General features: G+C 37.4%; 2 protein-coding genes across 7 annotated transcripts in view; both read left to right on the top strand.

Moving 5' to 3' along the window:
* Positions 1–195: 195 nt before the first annotated feature.
* On the top strand, positions 196–7,568 carry LOC138939372 (ubiquitin-conjugating enzyme E2 Q2). Of its 3 annotated transcripts, none has more exons than XR_011447833.1 (7): positions 196–508; positions 1,534–1,881; positions 1,961–2,120; positions 2,258–2,409; positions 2,545–2,842; positions 2,915–3,069; positions 6,725–7,568. XR_011447833.1 is itself a non-coding variant. In XM_070307076.1 (6 exons), the coding sequence occupies exons 1-6, from the start codon at positions 347–349 to the stop codon at positions 2,944–2,946; spliced, it is 1,152 nt and encodes a 383-aa protein (XP_070163177.1). In that variant the 5' UTR covers positions 196–346; the 3' UTR covers positions 2,947–6,531. The 3 variants fall into 3 exon arrangements, 1 of the variants encoding a protein (XP_070163177.1); XR_011447834.1 differs by having other exon boundaries at positions 2,915–3,007; positions 6,725–7,567; XM_070307076.1 differs by lacking the exon at positions 6,725–7,568 and having other exon boundaries at positions 2,915–6,531.
* A 217-nt stretch (positions 7,569–7,785) lies between these two features.
* The window catches only part of LOC138939339 (zwei Ig domain protein zig-8), a 109,792-nt gene continuing 95,890 nt past the window's right edge, over positions 7,786–21,687 (top strand). Inside the window, exons 1-2 of one of the 4 annotated variants that reach the window (XM_070307027.1) lie at positions 7,786–8,181; positions 8,694–8,819. The gene's annotated coding sequence lies outside the window, so the exon portion shown is untranslated. Of the gene's footprint in view, positions 8,182–8,558; positions 8,820–14,509; positions 15,368–17,038; positions 17,239–21,687 lie in introns of those variants that run through there. The other 3 variants (XM_070307029.1, XM_070307028.1, XM_070307030.1) reach the window with 3 other exon arrangements.

Here is a 21,687-nt window from a genome sequence, read left to right on the forward strand (position 1 = left end):
GATATACATATATATGTTTATGTTATAAAAAAAGAAGAAATTTTGTCTTTCAAATTCGTTACGCGCGTTGACCTATCTTCAACCACTTGCCGCACTCGCACCGGAAGTACGTCACGCACGACGTTTTGAGAAACGGCAACGCGATGGCGCCATCGACGACGAAGTATAACGAGCTCGCACGAGACTGGCCGAAATACTTAGTCGCAGTCGCCATTTTGTCGGGTAGTCATCGGGATCATCGTGTCTCTCTCACATCGGGTATTTCGTCCGTATTTCGTTCGGGCGAAGTAAAACTCGCCGTCGAATTTGGATACCCGATAGCTCTGCTCGTAACGTCACCCCGCAAATGGCTTGTCTGAACACTCTCAAGCAGGAAATCAAAACGCTCGAATCCGTCTTCCCCAAGAGCCATGAGAGGTTTCAGATAATGTCTGCGAGCGTGGACGAGCTCAGCTGCAGATTCGTCGGTAAAAATGGGAAGAAGTACGAAATACACGCCAATATCACAGTAAGTGTAACACGCGCGCGCGTACGAATGAAGGTACGCGAGTTTGCTTTGAACGATCGTTATGTCGTTGTGTGCGTGCGTACCTGCATCCATCGTTAGTTGCTTCGTTCATTTCGTCTGTTCACTCGTTCCGAATAGACACTCGCTTAGTGTCTCATCCGGACGTATAAGGACAAAGAAACAATACTCTCGATATTGCTTGGTGTTAGACAACAAGACACGCGGTCGACGATATCACGGCGTTTTTATTATTTCCTTTTCACGCGATAGCTCGATCATTTCGACGCTGTTGTAATTGATTTTTTTTTTTTCTAATATCGTAGGATGAGAATCTTCATTAGCGGATTAATAGCGTGATAAAGGTTGATGATAATACTGTCCTTTTTCGCGAAGGATAATGTCGTTTTTTTAATGGTCTTATCAAAATTGTTTTGACACAATGTCAGACGAACGTAGAGAGAAAGAGAGAGAGAGAGAGAGAGAGAGAGAGAGAGAGAGTGAGTGAAAGAGTGAGAGAGATAGAGAGGGAGAAACAGACAGACAGACAAAGAAGATTCGTTTTCAAATCTCGTATCGTACGATGTTTCGTATTTCATTAAATCCGTATCGAATGCAATTTAATCACGAATAGCAACGAGAGTTTGATTTTTTTCTTACAACGCGAGAAACGTAACGAGAGTGATTTATGTGTGCATGTGTATGCACGATGTCAGCACGAAGAATATTGCAATCCAAGCGCAATCCTTTTGTAATGTGTATTCTCTGTATTCTTGTATATATTTCAGCATTTTTCGTGCATCATTTACTGATTATACGGTGGAGGTCGGTGTGTTCATATTTCTTTGTGTATATGTGTGTTAAAATGAATGTAAAACGTGCGCGCTTGAGTGTATATGTGAGAGACAGTCTATGCTCAAACTATGTTTAAGCTGTGTTAAAACTGTTTTGTCCTTTTGCTTTTGTATTTTAATATAATTTCTACCGTTGTATAACACATAAGAGCTGTATTAACAATGTTAATGCAGGAAACCTATCCTTCAACACCACCGGTCTGGTTTGCCGAATCCGAAGAGACTAGTGTTACAAACGCTGTACAAATTTTAAGTAACACAACGGGCCGCGACAACCACGTAATCAACCAAGTTGGAATTCTTTTGAAAGAATTATGCAGATTACATTCGTTACCAGAACCGCCGGATGTCGAAAGACTCAGAACTGCTTTGGATCCCTTACGTTTAGGAGGATCAAACGAAGCTGTGGCACAAAGGATGGACGCCGAAGATATAGATGATATTGATGAAGACGAAGAGAGTGAGACTGAAGAAGACTTACACTTGGATATGGATGAAGGAGACGCTAACGCTAAGAGTAAGGTAAAGAAGGATAATCTTACAACATTGATGTAATACACGACTGCTACCGTTGTTATGATCTTAATGTTCAATGCTACAGAGCGAAGAAATGGATTTGGAGCATCTTGCAACATTGGAAAGGTTGAGACAGAATCAGAGACAAGATTATTTGAAAGGATCTGTTTGTGGAAGTGTGCAAGCTACTGATAGACTCATGAAAGAACTACGTGATATATATCGAAGTGACAGTTTCAAAAAAGGTATAGCTTTTTAAAATTTTGGAAGAGGGATTTTATATATGTGTACACATACACACATAATTAAGTGTGTATGTTTTAATAAGCATTATATTTAGTACACATATATATGTATATATAAAACTTTCCATTCTTTCCAGGCATGTATAGCATAGAATTAGTAAATGACAGTTTATACGAATGGAATATCAGGTTGATGTGTGTAGATCCTGATTCACCACTTCATAGCGATCTCATTCTTTTGAAAGAGAAAGAGGGCAAAGACAGTATTCTTCTCAATATGCTTTTCAAGGTATTTTGTTATGTATATATATATATATATATATATATCTTATGACAATAATAATCTTAAACTTGTATGTATTAGCTTGTAGTTTTGAACAACTTTGTGAATCTTTTAATTAGGTGTTGTAATTTTCTATCGCAGGAAACTTATCCATTTGAACCTCCATTTGTAAGAGTTGTACATCCCATCATTTCTGGTGGTTATGTCCTTGTGGGAGGTGCTATTTGTATGGAACTCCTTACAAAACAGGGATGGAGTTCGGCATATACGGTAGAAGCTGTTATAATGCAGATTTCAGCGACATTAGTGAAGGGAAAAGCACGAATACAGTTCCAAGGGTCAGGTGGTGCTGGAAAAGTGTGTGGCGGACAAGGCCAATATAGTTTGGCGCGTGCGCAACAGTCATTCAAATCTCTTGTACAAATACATGAAAAAAATGGTAAGAATTTATTTATTTTTTTATGCTATGCTTAATATATATATTATATATGTATATTTCCACATCTGGCAGGTTGGTTTACACCCCCAAAAGAGGATGGCTAATGAACAGCGATTACAAAGAACCGGAAATATGAAACATGCTTACAACTGAGACTTTAATTCGGTGTGTGCCCAACAAGTAATTGTTATGATAATGATTTGATACACAAACACAACAGTAACTAGGTAACTTAAGATACTAAATTAATCTATTGTACAATTCCTTTGATGGCTAAAAAAGCTGCCGTATACACTTTGGTTGCGTATCAATATATTTTCGGTCACTAGCTGTAGGTCGCGAGTTGTATCAGTAAATGTAAGATATCATTTCACTTGAAATTGATTCTTATGTTTCGAGGAAAAATCCCACAATTATATTATACTATATAGTAATTATTATATATATATAATAATTATTATTAAGAGTAATTATTATTATATATAGTAATTTTAGTACTCTTTGAAGATACATATGTTGTACGTGCGAAACAGTATATTCTGGAAAATGCGTTTGCGCAATCGTGCTTCCTGTCTTTTTAGCGGGAGGAGATTATATGTGGTTAGCATTATAAATTAATAATAATGCTGAAGAGATTTTTAAGTGTTTCTTTTATTATTTTATCATTTTTTAAGCATAATTTTTTTTTTATTTCTTATAAAACAATGGTTATCCTCTGTGCAATTTGATTGATATATATATATGTAAGCAACAAGTAAAAGTAATGATAGTGAAAATGCATCTCCAAGGAAAAGGATACTGTTTTTTTTTCTCATTGAAATTTTCCGTCAGATATCTCGTAAGGAATATCTAAATTATGCAAACGCACAACCAAAGCATTTCTCGGTAAATTAATTGGAAATAAAATGACTAAATGTGTAGATAAGTGTAGCTTTTCATTAGGAGGCTCTAGAGAGTACAATCATAGAAATGACAAAAGTTTCTGCAAACTTTTTAAACTTGCAATTAAATGTGTTTCGTACAACTAATTTTATCTACATTAATCAAGTCAGATTTTTGACACGAGAAGCGATATTTTTTTACATTCGGCAAATGTAGCATATTTTGTAGTATTAATAGATTAGGTAAAATGTAAAATCTTATATATTATATGCAGCTTGTATCGTATACGGCACAGTATAATTAATATAAATATTTATCTTTTGCATAGAAAATAAGGATGAGGCAGATATCTAATATATAAATGATAATAGAAACACATGTTTTCTTTCTTAAAATAGTAAATATTGCAAAAGTTTGTGTTAGTCTTTTCTTTGCAATATTATCACGAAATGTGGCTTATAACTTTCTATAATATATATATAATATATATCCCTTTATTGTAATATTTGAATATAAGAGTTTGAAAGTTGTATAGATGTATATAACAGTGCAAGTACTCTTTAGAATCTTTTTATCAGGAAACATAAATGCAATAGAAGCTTAAAAGATTTGGTTGTGTGTTTCATCTAAATTCGTTCTACAATCTATTCTTTATTATTTTCTGTATGACACAATTCGCATGAATATAAATGAAAAAAATTATATATTTATTTATATTGGGTTGAACTGAAAATTCATTCCATTTTCTCCTAACAGATGAAGACTGAAAAAACGGCACGAATTTTCCATTCAACCGAATATATATGCAAGCCACAATTTTTTAAATAAGAGATGCACGAACTACATATTATTTGTGACAAAATTAATTCTTATGTACAAATTTGTTTTTGAAGATTTGTCAGTTTTGTACAAATGTTAGAATCTAATAACAGTCATAATAAAAAATGTTCTGTTGGACAATTTTATGCATTATGATAATAATCAATTGTCGTTTGCATAATGCAGTAAATGGCCAAAGGTGTTACACATGCATTTCTAAAGCGAATTTGTCCATTAGAATTAATAGAAATATTGTAATGTTTGTAACTTTAGCAAATTTAATTTTTGCTATTAATATTATTACATGAAAAATGACCGAATGTCCGTTTTCATAAAAGTCGTATTATATTTGTTATTGTTAAATGCATTTTTACATTACGGCACTTGAATTGAAGTTGCTGAAATTGTGAAAATTATTAATTATTTGCCTTCTAATATTCTTTGGATTTGTATTATACTTCTAAGCATCTATACAACTTGTTTCGTACATACATACATAAATACACATGTTCTGATTCATATACACGCATACATACACGTACATATACATATGTACATACACATGCATTCTGTTCCTTCTCATGCTTCATCTTCCTACGTAATTTCAAATACGTAATCTTTCTGCACAACCATCGTATTTATAATAATGAACAATTATGCTACATTTCCAATAAGAGTAAAAAAATCTGTAACTTCTGTTGTAAATATATATCATCATAACTAGTAATGATTAAACTATTATATTTCAGGGATTTTTATTTGAGATATCATTACTTTGATAATAACTTTGTTAGAATATGTGTCTTTAGTAATTACCACGTTTACTTTTATTAGGATGAATGAATATACCTGAACGCCTATTAATCGTATGGAGATGGAGCAGTACATATGTTATTGGCAATAACGCATGTACAATGTATCAGTACACATGATTATTGGTATAACAGAGAATCATGTAGCGTGGGGATCACTAGTTTCCGTTCGCGGTATAGTTAAATTCATTTGTGAGCAGATAATATGAGAGCGCACGCACAGTATCGTCATATAAATAATAGATTCTTAAGTATAGGTGTGCGATCATCGAACTCGTTGTCAATGGGTACTATTATTTGTACAGCCGCGCCCGTTTGACATACCGAGTACTGGTTGTTCGACGTCGTTAAACGTTACGTTTCTTTGCCAAAACTTTCTTCGTGTCGTCTGTTAAGTTTCTTTCCTTTTCTTCTTTCTTGTAGTGTAATCGTGTATAATCGCGGGGAGCAATGTGACATGTGTATTTTTGCTACAAATATCGTTAAGACTTCGTTTTCTTTTAACATTCGACTCTTGCTGACATTCATAACGGTTTCAGAAATTTCAGGGCTTTGACATAAGATTGATGTCACACGTGATTAGTTGAAATTAATTACATTTACAATAAACGAGATACTATATATGTACGATTAACGGGCGAGAGGTGCGTAATAAGATAAAAAGATAAAGATAATAAAAAGATAATTTCGCGCAACGTGTCGGAATTCGTTTTAGACCGAACATCTTGATGAAAAATATGCGCCTAATAAAAAAATAAAAAAATAAAAAAAAATACAAGTGGAAGTTTGAATCAATCGGATATTACACAACCGTGAAATGCATTTCTCAAATTTTTAGATTATACACAGTGATATAGTTGATAAATTTTCGTTATTTAATATTCAAAGTGATCTTTCTATTTAAAGACTGATAAAAGTAGAACTTGAACGTTCTTTTTCTTCCACATTATATATTTATAAAATGTGTCTTTCACGCGAGACTTTGATTCGTGAGAATAAGAATAAAAGGTATTCGAGTAATTTACCTACACTGTGTAGGATGTGTGGACTGAATGGAATTTTCTATATATGTTTGTGAATGTGAAATATTATATATATGAAATTGATTCTTAAGATTTTCGTATGAAGGCATTAGTGCCAATTGAGAAATGGATGGGTTATATATATATATATATATATATATATATATATATATATAACTGTTTTTTTTAAATATATTTGTGGCAAAAATAATCGTCTCTAAAGTCTCTTCCAACTTATCTGTTTACTTTCCACATTTTGTTATTAATGTGGATATTTGTTTATTATGCGTTAAGTAAATATGAATGATCGATTGATGTAATGACGAATTGTTTCTTTTTGTTTAAAGGGAGAGCACCCGGTTCACGCGGAACATAAATAAGTGACCGAAGCCTGATATATAAAGTATGATACAAGCATGATATGGAAATCATTACATCCACATGTACCTGGTTCCGCATTCTAATCAAGATAGCACGAGAAGTAATAATCTCCGTTTCGCTTGAACCGTGGTATTTGATCGTATCCATTTGATACTCTGGATATAACGACTTTGTGTATCATGTTAAGTATATGGTATAACTTAACTCTCATATTATAACACTTTCTGACGAGGGTATAGACTTTCGGATCGAAACATCGGGTGTCGTGCACGTCGAGAGAAACTGCGATTGAAATTCCTCTTATTTTTAGTTTCTATCGCAACTTTTCGAATTGCACGTCCGCCCTTCTCTCTTTTCCGCGAACGTTTTCTCGTATATCGCGTTACCTTCTCGACGTGGACGATGTTCGTCGAGTCTAAACCCATAAGTTGACTTATGTCTCTACTCTGTCCGCGTACCTACTTGGGTAATTAATTCATCGATCAATCGAGAAAGATCGATTAATTTTTGTTAATCGGTCGGGTCGTCTCATTGTCAATATCTCTATAATCTTAAGATTACTCTACGTATCTTAAATCTGCTCCACTTGTATATCGTACCGTTATTGATTTGAGTGAAAGTTTTCATAATTCTAATATATCGATTATACTTTCTCTCTTTATCTTTCTCTCTCTCTCTCTCTCTCTCTCTGTTTCTACATCTTCTTTTTCTCTTTCACACACCACAATTTCACGTTAAGTTACGTTAATTATTGTTTAGGAAAACGCTACGAAAAATACAGAAAATAAAAGATTTTAATAAAAAAAATGATCCGAGGATTGTGTGTGTTATATATATATATATATATATACACCATATATAGATATCTACCCTCTTTTATAATTTTATATATAAGAGATTATATAATAAAAAATTTGATTTTACATACCATCGCGTCTCCCACAACTCTAACATGATCAAATACATCTTATCGTAATTATAAAATAAAACTTGTCCATTCTAATATACGTCCGTTTAAACGTGCGATTTGTTTTTCTTATTTTTGTCCTTTTATTTATTTCAAATTTTGCTTCATTTATTACGAAGATTACAGATAATAATTGATTACAGTATGTGAAGTCAACGGCACGATTTTGTCTTCTAAATCACACATGCGAATTAGCAAATTACTAAATAATATTGCACACTATGTGAATTTTTAATAATCTATTAATTATTTCGCGTACAATCTAGTATAAAAAAAAAATCGAATTGCGCGCTGCTAAAGTGACGATGACAAAATTTCAAAAGTCAGGTTGGTAGCCATGTTTTATGTAGGGATAAAACACACCGCGCGGACATCCATGATCCATGCGGCGCGAAACGGTTATATTATCGAGACCTTCGCGGGAGGCAGGATAAATCCTTTCGCTGCGTAAATCATGTATGTATAAAACTCACGTAGCAAAGTGCACGTATGACGTAGATTTATAATGTAACGTTGACACGATGTTAAATACGAGGTTTTAATGTCGGCGATGGTCCGGTTCTCTAACGGTCGATATTTATTGCTTCATCTGAGACCCGTATAAGAATATTTAACATTATCATGTCAATATGGCGTTGATACGTTACATGTGATTATATTCAGTTTAATCAATGTTGATGGACAATTTGAAACAAGTAATATATCGCATACGCGTGTGTTAATAAAGGAATTAATTATATATATTATATATATATATATATATATATATATATATATATATATATATATATATATATATGTTGGTCATAATCGTTTTACGTGCCGTGACGTAATCCGACGCGATAGTTTAAGCACCATCGCGAAGTTGCCGCGTATTTCAGCTCGTAAGGACGGATCGCGTATCGAGTTATCAGTTGTATTCAATGCGTGATTTCGTCGACATTAATCCGCGCGTTTTTTTCTCGCAGATTCTTCTTCTCTTGTGACTGCTAAGCGAGCGTTATTAAATGTGAGTCTTTGTTCACGGAGAGCCACAGGAGTATCCCAATCGTATTAAGCGGACACATTTGGAGACATGGCAATACAACGGGTTGGTGAGTCTAATTAGTCGTTAATACCTCCGATTGAGTTTGTGACGGTTTAAGAGCATTTGCAACATTTGCAGCGTATTCAATTTTATGAGACGATTCGTCTCTTTCTCCGATATGGAAATTAATAAGACTTCTTATAAATGAATCACGTCTTTCTCAATGATTTTGATTTCAATGTCGTAGCGTGTGACATACTTAGGATATAGACGAAGCGCGATATTCGTGTTTATAAAAAATAAAAATTTTTTTTTACCGATTTTGCGCTTTATTTGCGTACCCATACACGCAACTGTATCGTCGAGAATATTTTCGTAATCGTGAAAATAGAAATTTATTTCTGGTTTTATGCTCGCGAAGTGGGAAATAAATAAAATTACAGATATTTCCATAGGGGAAAGAAAGAAGCGAAGGTAATATTTAATCCCATACTATCGAGTTTTTGCGAGATTCCCACAAAGTCGGCTTGTGAAAAGCATGAAGCGCGTGCTGATTGAATTTTACTTATTTTCTGATTCTGAGCTGCGATTGTATTTAGAAATTTTTATGTTTCCCCGTCTTTTTCCCCGTTCTTTAATTAATCAAGATAATATGAAACATGATTTATAAAAGTTAATATTTGTATAAAGTAATTTTAATAAAATTTTTCTTCACAGTCACAAGATTAGATTGACTATAAAGCCAAAAGGGTGATCAGTTACATACAGGGTATAAAAAGCTTTCTCTAAAAAGTTTTTCTTTCACACATAAAAGTAGAATAAAAAAAATATCGAGATTTTAAATATATATATATATATAATGCACACACTCGTGGAGAAATTTAAATTTAAAAATTGATTCCGCGTATCAGAATTGATATTCGTAACGTATCGAGACGATATATACATTTTTCATATAGAATAATATGTTATATTTATAAAATAAATAATAAGACATGTGCAATCTATCGAGAAAAATATCCTGTATACGCTCGTGATTGTTCGTATACAAAGAGGATTTCAGAAACGCGACGCGATGTATTTGGCTTACGCGATTAGTTTCGACAGAATTCATTGAAGTTGCCTCCTATATCGCGCGCATTGTTTATGACATTACGTTGTCGCGGACATGCGTGCATTGAAAGATTCACATACGTTCGAGCAATTTGATCAAGCTAATTTCCTCTGCTCTAATTCTCTCTGAAACGGAAAACGAACGTTTTCGGTTATCGAGGTAATCACGGTTGCCACGGTCCTTTGGATTAATTCGCCGCGAATCGCTTTATGTGGAATTAATTAGCTCAACGATGCACAAAAGGAAGCATCAAATTAAGATTCCATCGAAGTGAAGCTCGTTCATAATTAGTTAGGGATCAAAGATTAGATTAGTTGAATTAGATTAATTGGAGAAAGAGTTTGTTATCGGATTGTTAGGAAATTAATAAATTTTTTTTTTTTTTTAAATCATTTATAGCTAAAAAAACTTAAAGATCGATTTTGCTTTCGATATAATTCGATGAAGAAGAAACATTTTTCAAAAGGGGTCTCGTGCATCAATCGCGTTGTTATCGCCAAATATTATCGCTTAAGAGATTCATTGCAAATTCAGCTTCAGGGTCTCGTATAAATTAAATAGTCGGGTGACAATCTCGTATATTCGTTCATCCGTAAACAATTTGCGAACGCGTGCGAGTCGCGTTCGAACGCGGGTAATACGCTGAATCGTGGAACAAAGGGTTAATAGCGACGCTTGTAATTCGAATATTAACAGGGCCCCACGATTCAATTTATCGCGACGAGGTGCATTACCCAAAATAGGATATTCTAACGCTGAGACTGGATAGTAGATCCGGTCCTCGTTCTCGATGGCATCTTCCGTTTATTCACGGAGTCGCGGCGACACCGGACATCGGCCGCGGGTGCGCAAACAAGTCGTATATACGTCGGGAGTCGTCGGGACTCGCACATATATATATGTATAATGCGCGCGCGCGTGTGTATGTCGGCGAGTCTACACCTTCGCCACGAGCTAGGCGAAGTATCAACAGGTGCTGTCAGTCGTTGTTTCGCTTAATCGGTTTCTATTCTGTTCGAGACTTCTAAGCTCCGTTTGACAATTCGTGACACCACCTTGGAGAATCTTGAACGTTACTCGTTCTATGCCAGTTTACGTAGTACGAACGTGCAGCTTGTTAAAGCTATAAATTACGTTTAGCCGATAATAGGGAGAAGTAACCTTCGGGATCGCAGGCGGATTCAAGTGCGTAACGATATAAAATCGTCTCAACGGTGCGATTATATTATTACACTTGAATACGCTTGCCAATTCGATGCTCGAGAATCATTTTCCGCGATTTACATTTTATTGTTAGCCATTAATATAAAAAAAAAAAAAAAACATCTATACTTTAAAAGTTTACATTTTACACTTACAGAAATACAATAAAAAGCTTTTTATTTTGCTTCCTTCCCTTCAAAATAAAATCAACGATTTCGCTTGCAATATCGCGAGATCGTAGGTTCTATTTTTAGATTTTTCTCTTCCTTTTTTTTTCTTTTTTTTTGTAGCGTCAATTTGTATCATTTTTCTCCGCACGAAGCTGCATCGCCCCAGGCCAATTTTTATACCACTCGATTCACGTGTAATTGAAGATATGTCTCTCTCCTCCAAAGGAAAATGGTAATAAAACGCGTCGTAAAGCGCGGTCGGCAATGAGAAATTTGGCGTTCATTCCGCTCGCCCACGCCAAGCCCATTCCGAGATTGAATCCCGCAAAACTGACTGCGTCACAGTGTTATAATTAATTTATAATACCTCTAATTGCGCGGGCCATGTCGGATGTGGCTGTCCCGGCATTTAATTTGCTCGCTAATTAAACAGGCTTGCGCCCTGTTGGAGAAGCAACGTGCGACCGCTCTACGATACGGTCGTATCGCTGCGTTTTACATCGAGTCATTCTTCTGAAAAGACCGGCGGAATGCAATTGCTCGATTACGCTCGTATACTTTATTCCGCCGGTTTTAAGAACGCACGCGATTTATAATAACGAGATGCGCGTGCAGAAATATGAGGCGGTAATTACGGGAAAAAAAAAAAAAAAAAAAAAAAAAATTCTCCGAGACGTAATCGCATTATACCGCTATATTATGACAAATATCGTCAGAGTTTCTCATTTAGCTCCCCGAGAGAGAGAGAGAGAGAGTCTCTCATGAATATTTCTCATTTCCACGCGGCAAGGCGACGCGTAGAGGCGTTTCTATCTTACATCGCTGCAGATACGCTATGCTATTGCAGCTTGCCGCTGTCACGTTTTCTCACACCTGCAGTCCATTACATCTTCCGATGATTCGTGAGGTATTCGCAGTTCCGATTCGTGCTTTTCACCACTACGTGTCCAGCATAGCTTTGCGCGACGAGAGACGTAATATGTTGGTAAAATTGCAGTCGCTTGGGCGTTACATCGGGCATGAAAATGGCACGCGCCCCTCCCCCCCCCCCCCCCTTCCCAACGAACGGAATACAGAGAGCTATTCATTGCGTTATATATAATATTATACGATACTTAAAATGCATTATCCGTATTAACATGCGATAATATGCGTATCGTACGCTAGACCGATCTCGCAATTGCCGTTAGCACCAAAGTATGATCATTTCATACGACGCGTGATCATTTTACGAGCGCTATTAGCACATTATGCAATTATTACGGAAGTCCGAGCCGGCCGCGTGCAACGCCCGGGATGATTATCGACAGACAGGTAACGATATGTTGATGGCCCCCATTGCCGACAGCACGGGCTGATAATATAGTAACGTATAGAGAGAGAGAGAGAGAGAGAGAGAGAGAGAGAGAGAGAGAGAGAGAGAGAGAGAGAGAGAGAGAGAGAGAGAGAGAGAGTGAAAGGGGAGGAGAATCTGCGGTTATGTATTTTAGATAGACAATTGGCATGTAAAACGGTAGCCTCGCTGCATGCTATAATCGTATTGCGCTTTCAAAATCAAGTTGAACTTCATCGCGAGAGTATATACTCTATGTTGTGTACTATTCCATTAAAATTTGCATCGATTTATCCTATCGGTCTGCGAACATCGAATTAATGTACATGTTACATTCCTTTAGGCATGCATCTTTATATATATAACGAGTATAAGTTTCACTTTTCGATATCAATTCGGTTTCACTTTTCCTATTCCTCGCCAATACATATTATCTTTGTCATTTTAGCCTTTGTTATTTTATCTTTACCGTTGGATATTTTGTCGCGATTGATACTATCAAAGATACAATCGAAAGATGTATAATCATACGTGACATGCGAATAGAAAGAATATTACATCGTAAATAGTTTGTCGTGAAGGGGGGGGGGAGGGGTGAGAGACGTAGAAATGTAGGAAACGAATCACAATACGTGAAAATTCGTGTCAGATAAGAGAAAATATCTATAACACGTTCGCAGCTCGTTCGATCGAAGAATCGATAGTAAATCGATGAAGCGTGACGCGTCGCGGAAAAATGATCAAGTATTTAATATAAAATTAATGTAGCTTGTGGTGAGAACGGAGGACTTGATCGATGCTGGTCATCGATCAGTTCTATATCTTGGGCAAATATGCAGTCATTGATCTCACTGTGTTTTATAAGTTTTTAAGATGTGATACGCGAATGGAAAAAAAAAAAAACCGCTCCGCTTACAGTAAAATTATCCATACAATTGCGCGAATCGGAATATCGATAAAATTTATACGGAAAAATGTAGAGAAAATGTTACGCCAATTGTCAAGGATAAACGTCGATCCAGCGAAATTTGATCATTTTCTGTCGTTGCGAAATTGTAGTCGCTTTTAGAATAGAAAAAAAAATGTTTAGAAAAGAAAGAGACGAAAAGAGAGAGAGAATATTAAAAGAACCGTAGTAATGTTGCCGGATAATTTTAATATGCCGAATTTTGTATCCCGATACGTTCATTTGTTCGCCGATGCTGGAAGCTGCCATCGATGTGGCGAAATGAAGGATACCTGACATCACCGTTATTGCATAATTATGCAAATTACAAACCCCCGCCGATCGACAATCATATGGATGTTTCGATTGGCATAAAGTATTCAATATAATTTGAATATCGAGGACGAAAATATGAAACGGGTTAAATCAAATTTATTCTCTTTCGTGTATTGCAGCAACATTATCCGTCATATACCGAGCCTGTGGCATGCCGCGCAGTTTCCAGTACTTGTATCAAAATACGTCATATTCATACAACGATAGGCTATCGAGTGTCGGCACACTTGGCATTTAATTTCGGCTTCAAAGCCCTCGCGCTCGATACTGCTCTCTTTTCGGTTTTTACAAATGGCTAAATCTTGCTCGAAATATTGTATTTTACACGTTCGATTAAAAAACCGACAATCGCGATCTCTGTTTTTTAATTGATTTTTTGTAAAATAAATATTTTAATTAATAATAGGAAAAGAATAAAAAATTATGAATTGATAATTTGCAAAAATTGAATTTGCAATGCGATGAAAAATATTGTATTTTTTTCTCGTTGAAACTTAAGGTTTCCTATCCATTTTTGTCTCCGAATAATCGACCACCGCCCGCGTTTTTCAATTATTATAAATTTAAAAAACAACTCACAGTCGATTTATTTTATATTATACATATTTTCTTTGCATTTAACCGATACGTTAATGCGATACATCGTGACGCACGCGATGTCCGTTGTGGGAAATGATCGCGAGAACCGCGTTTACATCCGCATCGTCTGTGTCGGTAGCGTTCGTTGGTGTTTTACGGAGTCGTGAAAGGACCGAGTGTCTCGCGCGTGGAGTGTGGAGAACGAGTGGAAAACTCACCGGTATAGTCTGGTGTCGGTGCCGCGAAGCGGGGAACGGTTCGCTCGGGCGTTGCAAGGGAGGGGGTAGATGCGTCGGCGTGTTGCGCCGTAGCTTTCGCCGCGGCGCCTGGCAGTCCATTGGCGAAGCTCTAACGAGCAGCGGGCGAAAGCGGAGCATTCCGACGGAAGGATTCATAAGAACTCGAGCGAGCGAAAGTGGACGTGTGTGTGTGCGCGCGCGCGCGTGTGTTTTCTTTTTCTCGCGCGTCGATTCAATTTTTTTCGACACACGCCGCTCCAGTTCCGCGGCGACGATCTGTCGTCTCTGCCGGTGCGTCTCGATATATTTCACGTCGCTTCGTAATAAATAAGAGTCTCGCGGAATCATAATACGTAAACATACGGGGGATTCTTGTTCGCGCGAACTCTTGAGACGGCGCTGTGAAGTGATTCGCGCGATTCCGTATGTCGTTCGGAGCCGGACGGAAAATTTGAAAAACGGTGTTTTTCGCATCGTGAAATTTTAGTGCTTTGGACCACGAATCTGTCAACGACATGTGATCGTGCACGAGAGAAAGGAAGATAAATCGCGCGTGATTTGCACCCTCGATTACGAACTAATCGCTTTTTTCGCATCGGTCGTCGTGATTCGCGGAGTGATCGTAAAAATTGGAATAAGTTTTACTAAATCGCTAATAGAACGGATGCTGCTCTTTTGCTTCTTTTCTTCGTTCAGTACGTAAACGTAATAATTATGTTTCATTTTAAGAAAATGTTTATATTTTAAGAATGACGATAAATAGACACTAAAAAGTTTTAGAAATAATTTTCTTTAAAAGACAATATCAAATTGTTATTTCATCTTTTCATGTAATTTCAATGAATTTATTATTACTTTGTTCGCATTTTCAAGATTACGCCCAATGAATTTTATATTCTTTGTAAAGTCTGATGGCGCGTCGTACGGCAGCATCATAATGCGGGAAATTGCGAGATTAAACGCTATATAATTAATGATATCTTGTATAAATGATATTTATCCGTGAGAATAAATAGATAAAAGATGATTAGATGTCACGATTGAAATTTCTGTGATGACGAATGTGAAGTACGTGAGTTCTCTCTTGTCGGCGTGTGACATAATCTTACCGCACGGCTAACCCGCGTCACGTTGTTAGTCTCGGATTAAAAACTGTACACCGATCATCGCAAAAGTAGGACACGTCCGGTCCCGCCCTTCGTGGCATTATCTGGTTCAAAGAGAGGAGATAGATAGAAAAAAAAAGAAAGAAAAGAAAAAGAAAAGAACGAAAAATGCACATGAAATTACGCGGAGAGAGATCATATGAGCTCCGTGACACGACTCGCATCATCGATTGTGCGATGGGATTGACATTACGAATGCGGAAATTTTCTGCGCCAGACGGCGATAGATTTTTTATGATTTTCATCGAGAGCTATGTTTCCCCCCCCCCCCCTTTTCTTTCACGACGAGCTACGAAAAAGCCAAACGTTGGTTATTATTTAAATCTCACATGCAATTATTATTATCGATAACAAAATTATACATTCATCGGAAATGAGAATTTATAAATTAACGATTCGGGAGGAGTGGCAGGTATTTTGTTTACGTTTCTACAACGTTTAATGCTACTTAATTTACTTACATTGAAATGAAATTCGATAATAGTTAGTTTGCTCGAAAATATTCAATGTTGTAAACATTATTAAAGCAGCAGCTCTCGATACGTTTAACGGTGCTTTCATTCGTATAATTGGATAGATGGAGAAATTTCCTTTCCGCTTATATTTCTCTCATTTCGATCGTTATTTTTTTTCAATATTTGTAATGTATGTATGTATTTGTTTACAGTCTCCTCTCTTAGCTCCAAGAGTATTTGGACATAAAATATACATAACGGAATGTCCCCATTTCATACAATAATTTCTAAATAATAACGTAATATATATATATATATATATACATGTTTTTGAAAAATTCAGCCGATCGATTGGCGCGTCAAGAAATTCTTGTATCGTTCCAAACGACTGATTCGTTCGCGAAATTGTAAATCGGTGATGCGCCGAAATTGTTTCGATACATTGAACCGTGATTTGACGCGATTATTCTCGGTCGCGGACGATATCCCAACTCGCAGATGTACTGTGGTGTCTGACAGGATACGACTCCCGATCGAAACGTGGATGTCCACTAGAACTTGAAGCGATATTCCGCGTAATGTTGGCGCTGCCGCGGGACAGATTCTGTTTCATAAGCGATAACGGCGAACTAATCGCAAGTACGATGACGGAGGGAATAAATAATTATATGATTTAAGCGACGATGAAAGGTGGGAAGAGCGATCGCGTTAAATTAGCCTCTAAGCGAGATTCTTCTCTTCACAGCGGAAAGTGTCAATAAAGGAGGAAGTTGTGATTTTTGACAGAGCCCAATTTCACAGCTAAATCGCATGAAAACGAACGAACGTGCGAGTCTAATACGTGAAAAGAGGGAGAAAGAAATAAAGCAGAGGGGGAGGAAGTAAAAAGTGGAGAATTCGAGGCCACGGCGCGAAGAAATTTCTAGTTCCGTTGTACGGAAAAGAGTGAGTATATCGATAACATTGATCGATAACATTGATCGATAATTATCACGCGCTCGTGCACGCACGAGCTTTATTAGCACATTTGCGTAGCGTTCGCGCGAATCGATATAACACTATGATTTACATATTTTCCGATAACGCCGTATACGTGGCGTTAGAGCTGTAATCGCATGTAATTATCCTGCACGCGTATAACAAGCTCCGCGAACTGCTACCTGATTCAAAATTTCAATGCTTTTAATTTACCCTCGATTTAAGATAGCGTTTCGACGCGTTAATTTTACAGCGAGCGATTATTCGTCGGTGCGTAGATTCGATGAGAACTACGTGCGTACATTTCGCGCTAGTTAAACCCATAGGCGTGAATATTTTATTACGCCGCGGACTTACCTGCTTTCGAATACACTCGGTTGCATATATAATTATAACATTCTAGTTATACTATTGTATTTTACTTTATTCGGAATAATCTATGCGCAATGAGAAGATTGAGCTCTATGCGCGAATATCTATTTCGTCAGAATTATAAGTCAATGCGTGACGCGTGTTGGCGATTCTACCAACCATTCTATAGCATCTGGGAGAATAAGTTCGTATATACTCGCGATTTTGTCTCATGCCGATTTTCATTACACATCTCTTTTACCCGTGAAAATATTTTAGTGCGGAAACGTAAAACCCGCGATATCCCGTATAATATCCCGTGATTTGCATTTTCACGCTTGCGGCCGTCTTTATATCAGAGAGAAGAAACACTTTTCTATCTGCATTAATAAACGAGATTTGCGAGAGCCATTCGTTTCGGCGGGAACGGAGCGTATAATAACCGCTTATAATAACACAATATCGCGATTCGGATTGAATTTATTTATCGCGCGTGTGTGTGTGCAATTGTTTATTTATGTACTTAGGGTAGATGCATCGGTGGATAACCGGTTGACAGGGATATTGTTAAATTAAATAATAAATTTCAAGTGATCGATTATTTCGCGGCTTTCCGCTAACATTAACGCTACCGTAACCGTGTTCTCGGATGATTAAATAGGAATTATTGTATATGGCTTTTATTCGCGCGCGCGCTCGCCAAAAGAGATGGGATATCGGATAAATGCCTATATTATAATACGGTCGTTATATACGTGATGCGCGGGCTTGCAGGATGTCACGCTATGCCACCGCGTAAGGTGAAAACGGGTCAAGAGGGGATCCCCGTCATAAGAAAGTTAATACCGCGTATGTCGCAGCTTGCTGAGAGTGTCGGCAAGAACGGGCCACTTTTAAATGATAAATTACTTCTAATGGCATCAGTTTGCTGGCTGGCGCGAACTTTGACGAGTTTTTATCCGCCGCGCGGCATCTACCCCTTTAGAAAGGAGAGCGGGAAGGGCGGGGAGTTTCGCGTCTTACGCGCGCCCTTAATCCCGACAAGTTTAATCTTTGTGACGCTGAATTTTTGCCGCGTCCAATCTCTGTAACACCGATATCACTGGGCTTAGATGGAGAAATTCATTTAACGATATACGCGCGCGGATAACAATTCGCTACGTCTGTTACGATACGATGTTACGTTTCAGCGAAGCATGTATTCCCAGATGTAACTTTAATTTAAAGGTCTTCCCATTGATATTAACGGCTTTCTCAACAATGAATTGTCATTCGTGTTTCCTTTACGAATGAATCCCATCGTCGGCGACGCGTACGCTACAGGATTCCCTTAAGCTGATTTACATCCAAGTAACTTAATTGGAGAAGCAGGGAAGCCGTTTCCATCATTCTGTACTAAATTCCAATCATTGTCTTTTATCTTTGATAATGGAAGAAATTATTTCGTAAAGTAAACTTGCCATTTTACATCCCGCAACGACGACGCTCGTATAGTAATTGTATCGCGACGTTATCGTCTACCAAGTGTCTACGACAGGAAATTACAATTCTCGAAATGACAAATATCAACAAAATTAATCCGCTCTACTTGATTTAATTAAGACGATCGATTAATTACGGTTGAGTAAAAATCTTATGGATGAAAAAAAGATTTATGATAACGATAACGAAATAATCGCAGCGGGATATTAACGTATGACTGAAGTAATATAAATTATTTCCTTTTAGTACTTTTTAGCATATACAGGATGTATCTATGAACATGGGTTCGCGAACGAACCCTCTTTCGAGCTAGAGGCTCCTAAAGTTTTCGGAAAAAATTAAAAATTGGCTGTATTTCAGAAAAGAATTTATGGATCGTCTTATTATTTGATCTTACTAGTTTTGACGTTACCTATTACCCTCTCTTGAGAGATAAATAAATTTGCGTCGCGACTGTTTGGTCAATTTCACACATTTTCAAATTTTAGCTCGGAGGGGGTTTCATTCGCGGACCCATGTTCATAAGAAAAAAAAAATCTTACTTTCATCTATAGAATACGCTCCTAAAGTTTAGTGCATCATTTCAGATACACCCTGTATACATATATATATATATATATTGTGGCACAGCCTCGTTGCATTCGGCGAAAGTTCGAAATAAATAGCACGTAGAGCGTGAGAGAAATAAATGGCATTAAGACAACTAATTAAATATTTTATGGCGGAGTAATAACAACTTTACCAGTAAATCTTGCGGGAAGAGAAATCTCATGGTTTGTGAGGTAGAGCTTGTGTTACAAGACTGTGTAATATAAATTGTAAAGTGCGCGAAGCTATCTCTCGGGCGGCGCTTGTCGTCAGAAGAAGTTACGAAACACTCGAGAGGGATCTTCATCTCTACCTGATTCTCCTAGTATCTGTTATCGTTCATTTAATTGTACAATTTTGATTTTTCTACAATCGGCCCCTCTCTCCCTCTTTCCCCTTCTATCTCAAACACTTGGAATATGCGCGGATGCTTTTATAAACGAGGATTTAATATTTAAATTTGTCGCAATCGTATACTCGAACAATACAACTTTTCCCATATTTATAACTCCAAAACGATCTCGCAACGGATATTCCGCAAAAATTCCATCTCCCGCGCTAAGAGAGGCTTGTTACCTCAGTACCGTCGATTTATTCGCTAGGAAATATGTACACGATCTTCGTCTCTGGTTATCTCTTCTTCCGCGTGGTCGTAACGTGGGGCCGAAGCTGGATGTAAGCCGCATTGCCGACGACAGCTTGATCGCTCCTTAAATTACTTTCCACGCCCGCGAGCATTGCTCATGGCTGCGAAACGTTTATACTTGTCTTCTCTACCGTCCCTACGGCATCCTAAAAGATGCAATCCGCGCATTCGTTTAACTCGCTTGGCGTGTTTACTGCATCGCGAGATTATATTTTGCTTTATAACGGTGTAACCGCGACGAATGTTTAATGGAGTGGCACAATAAGAGGAGGGGATGTGTACGCGTCTATGCGTCCGACTTACGATTTTGTTCCAGGGGGAGGAAGAGCTCTTGCTCTTCTCCGCTTCTTCATCACCCTCGATTCTCATCGTCGTTGCCCTTACTCCATATATCCTGTATTCTACATCGGCGCCACGTTGCACAAGCTATAAGCGAATTCTCTCTAGCTGCAAGTAACGTCTCCTCGATACGCTCGTAAGTTGCCGCGAAATGTCGTCTTGGGGCGAAAGTTCGCAGTCGCCGTAATTGAACCGCCATATCGCGCGCAGTTATCGACCACGGATCCGAGATTACTACGTTATACCTTCGAGAGTGATTTCTCGCGGATGTCGGGTACGGTCGTTGCTATTCGCGGTATTCGCTTGTGTAGTCTACTTATGTTTCGGAAAATCATCGAACTAGGGATGCAGAGTTAGAAGATGATACCGCAATGATGCTGCGAGATAAAGCTACGCATATTATTGAGAACATTTTTTTTATGGAGTAACCGATGGTACATACGTTGTCAATAATAGAATTGGAAAAAAGTATTTTACGCTTTCGCGCCTGTATATAATAAAGGCGTTGCACTTTTTTTTCAGATCACTTTTGTTCATAATCATTGCATTAACGTAATTATCCGTGATATTTTCTTTATTCAATATTTGAATTTCGAATCGATCGCATTCTATTATTTGAGATAATATAGTTCCAATGTAAAATCTTGTCATCATTCTTGAAGTAACTGTACACGCGTAGGTAATCAGCTGCATCTTCCCGATAATTCTTGCTCTATTGCTTGCTTCTTCAATAGCATCCCCGAGTTCTCGCTCGAAATTCTGCGTTTCTCGATAGAAATCAGTCGCGTCGATCGATATATTGACTGTAGGAGTCGTTCCGAATAGCTTATTCTCATCGTACCGATTCGATTATGTTCGTTCTCGAAGGGATCGTAAGACGAGCCCTTCGACGTTCTTTCGCGAACGGTCGTTCTAAAAAGATGAGGAAATATCTTAGAATGCGTCGCAATCAACTACTGATTTCTAGTAGTTTAATGTTATTAGGTCTAGAACGGTCGGTGCTGTCGATG

Source organism: Polyergus mexicanus, unplaced genomic scaffold, assembly GCF_030449975.1.
Source record: "Polyergus mexicanus isolate NDT 795.1 unplaced genomic scaffold, iyPolMexi1.0 SCAF_14, whole genome shotgun sequence".
Classification (NCBI taxonomy): domain Eukaryota; kingdom Metazoa; phylum Arthropoda; class Insecta; order Hymenoptera; family Formicidae; genus Polyergus; species Polyergus mexicanus.